The following is a 1,807-nucleotide window of genomic DNA, read 5'->3' as shown; positions in this document are numbered from 1 at the left end:
CCCCAGCCCCTCCTCCCTCAGACCCAGGAGTCCAGGCCCCCAGCCCCTCCTCCCTCAGACCCAGGGGTCCAGACCCCCAGCCCCTCCTCCCTCAGACACAGGAGTCCAGTCCCCCAGCCCCCTCCTCTCTCAGACCCAGGAGTCCAGACCCCAGCCCCCTCCTCTCTCAGACCCAGGAGTCCTGGCCCCCAGCCCCTTCTCCGTCACACCGAGGACTCTACGCCCTGGTCTCTCTCAGGGCCCCAGGGATTTGGGAACCCCCAGGCTAGTAGGTCCTGGCTTCGGAGTCTCAAAAATCTCAAATTCTCTCATAGTCTATGAGAAAGGTACTGTTGGTGAACGCGCACTTTAGGTGGGAACAGGTTGCTCATTGGAAAGGCACAAAGAAAATAAAACAATTAAAAAGTAAAGGCACACTGCCGGGCGCAACCTGCGAGCGCGGCGCGGCGGGCGGCGGAAGCAGCCGAACCCCGCGGTCCCAGCGGCCCCGCAGCTCAGTGACCGCGCCGCGAACGTGACGTCATGGAACAGTGCGCAGGCTCGCCCCTCCTGCCCCGCCCCCAGGCCGCGGCCACGCCCCCGACTCCGGAAACCCCCCCTCCCAGGGCCGCCGCGCGGGGGGCGGTCCTCACAGGCCCCGCCCCTGACAGGCCCACCGCCCCGTTAAGCCCCGCCCCGTTAAGCCCCGCCCCCTCCGGAAGCCTTGGCCCGAGCGGAGCTCGCCCTTCCCCGCGTGGGTCGCCGGCTGCGCGCCCCTGTCCTGCGAGCGACCCCGCGGCGGGTGCGCGGCGAGCGTGTGCCCCGTCCGCGGCGGGCTCCGCGTCGGATCCCGCTCCTTCCCGCCATGAACCGCTACCTTCTGCCGCTGTCCGTGCTGGGCACGGCGGTGGGTGGCGCGGTGCTGCTCCGGTGAGTGCCTCCAGGTGGGGGGTGGCAGGCCGGGGAGAGGTCGCCTGGTGGTCGCGGGCCTCGGACGGTCCAGACAGTGCGGCGGGGGGGCAGGCCTAGGGGGGGCCTCGAGGGCAGGTCACGGCCCAAGGTCACCCCGAGTCCTCGGAAACCTTCTGGTCACTGATTAGCGAGTCCATCCTGCAGACGTGCATTGGGCAGTCCCCATAGGTCACCCGTGACCCGGGTGCGAGGAAATGCGTGCCCCCCAAGCTCTCGTTACCCGGAATCCGAGACGCAAACCGGATCGCCCAGTGATTGTACCGCTCGGCTTATGCACGTGGTTCTTGTCTTTTCTAGGCTAATGCACTAACCGCCCGCCCGCCCGCAGAAACCCAGCTGCCCAGTATTCTAGAGCAGCTTGGCGGGTGGACTTTCTGCGCCCATGGAAGTGTTTCACGTTTGTGCGGTCCGTTATGACAGCCATCACACACGGCTACCCGGCGCTCAGAGCATGGCTTGTGGTTAACGAGACTGTACTCCAGCACCGGTTAAGAGGGTGCAGCTCATTCGGGCGCCTGGGTGGCTCAGACGGTTAAGCGTCTGCCGTGGGCTCAGGTCAGGATCCTGGAGTCCTGGGATCGAGCCCCGCACCGGGCTCCCTGCTCGGCGGGGGGTCTGCTTCTCCCTCTGACCCTCCCCCCTCTCATGCTCTCTATCTCATTCTCTCTCAAATAAATAAAATCTTTATTAAAAAAAAAAAGAGGGGCGCCTGGGTGGCTCAGATGGTTAAGCGTCTGCCTTGGGCTCAGCTCATGGTCCCGGGGTCCTGGGATCGAGCCCCGCACCGGGCTCCCTGCTCAGTGGGGAGCCTGCTTCTCCCTCTGCCTCTCTCTCTCTGTCTCTCATGAATAAATAA

At 65.3% G+C, this 1,807-nt stretch overlaps 1 protein-coding gene across 2 annotated transcripts in view; it reads left to right on the top strand.

The window, feature by feature from the left end:
* Positions 1-691: 691 nt before the first annotated feature.
* The window catches only part of RDH13 (retinol dehydrogenase 13), a 19,559-nt gene continuing 18,443 nt past the window's right edge, over positions 692-1,807 (top strand). For both annotated transcript variants that reach the window (XM_034986364.1, XM_034986363.1), the window contains exon 1: positions 692-909. In XM_034986364.1, the coding sequence (XP_034842255.1) occupies positions 845-909 (65 nt within the window). In that variant the 5' untranslated portion in view covers positions 692-844. The remainder of the gene's footprint in view (positions 910-1,807) is intronic.

The sequence above is a fragment of the Mirounga leonina genome, unplaced genomic scaffold (assembly GCF_011800145.1).
Source record: "Mirounga leonina isolate KUSES-001 unplaced genomic scaffold, KU_Mleo_1.0 Mir_376, whole genome shotgun sequence".
Taxonomy (NCBI): Eukaryota; Metazoa; Chordata; class Mammalia; order Carnivora; family Phocidae; genus Mirounga; species Mirounga leonina.
This window is presented reverse-complemented; position numbering and strand designations above follow the sequence as displayed.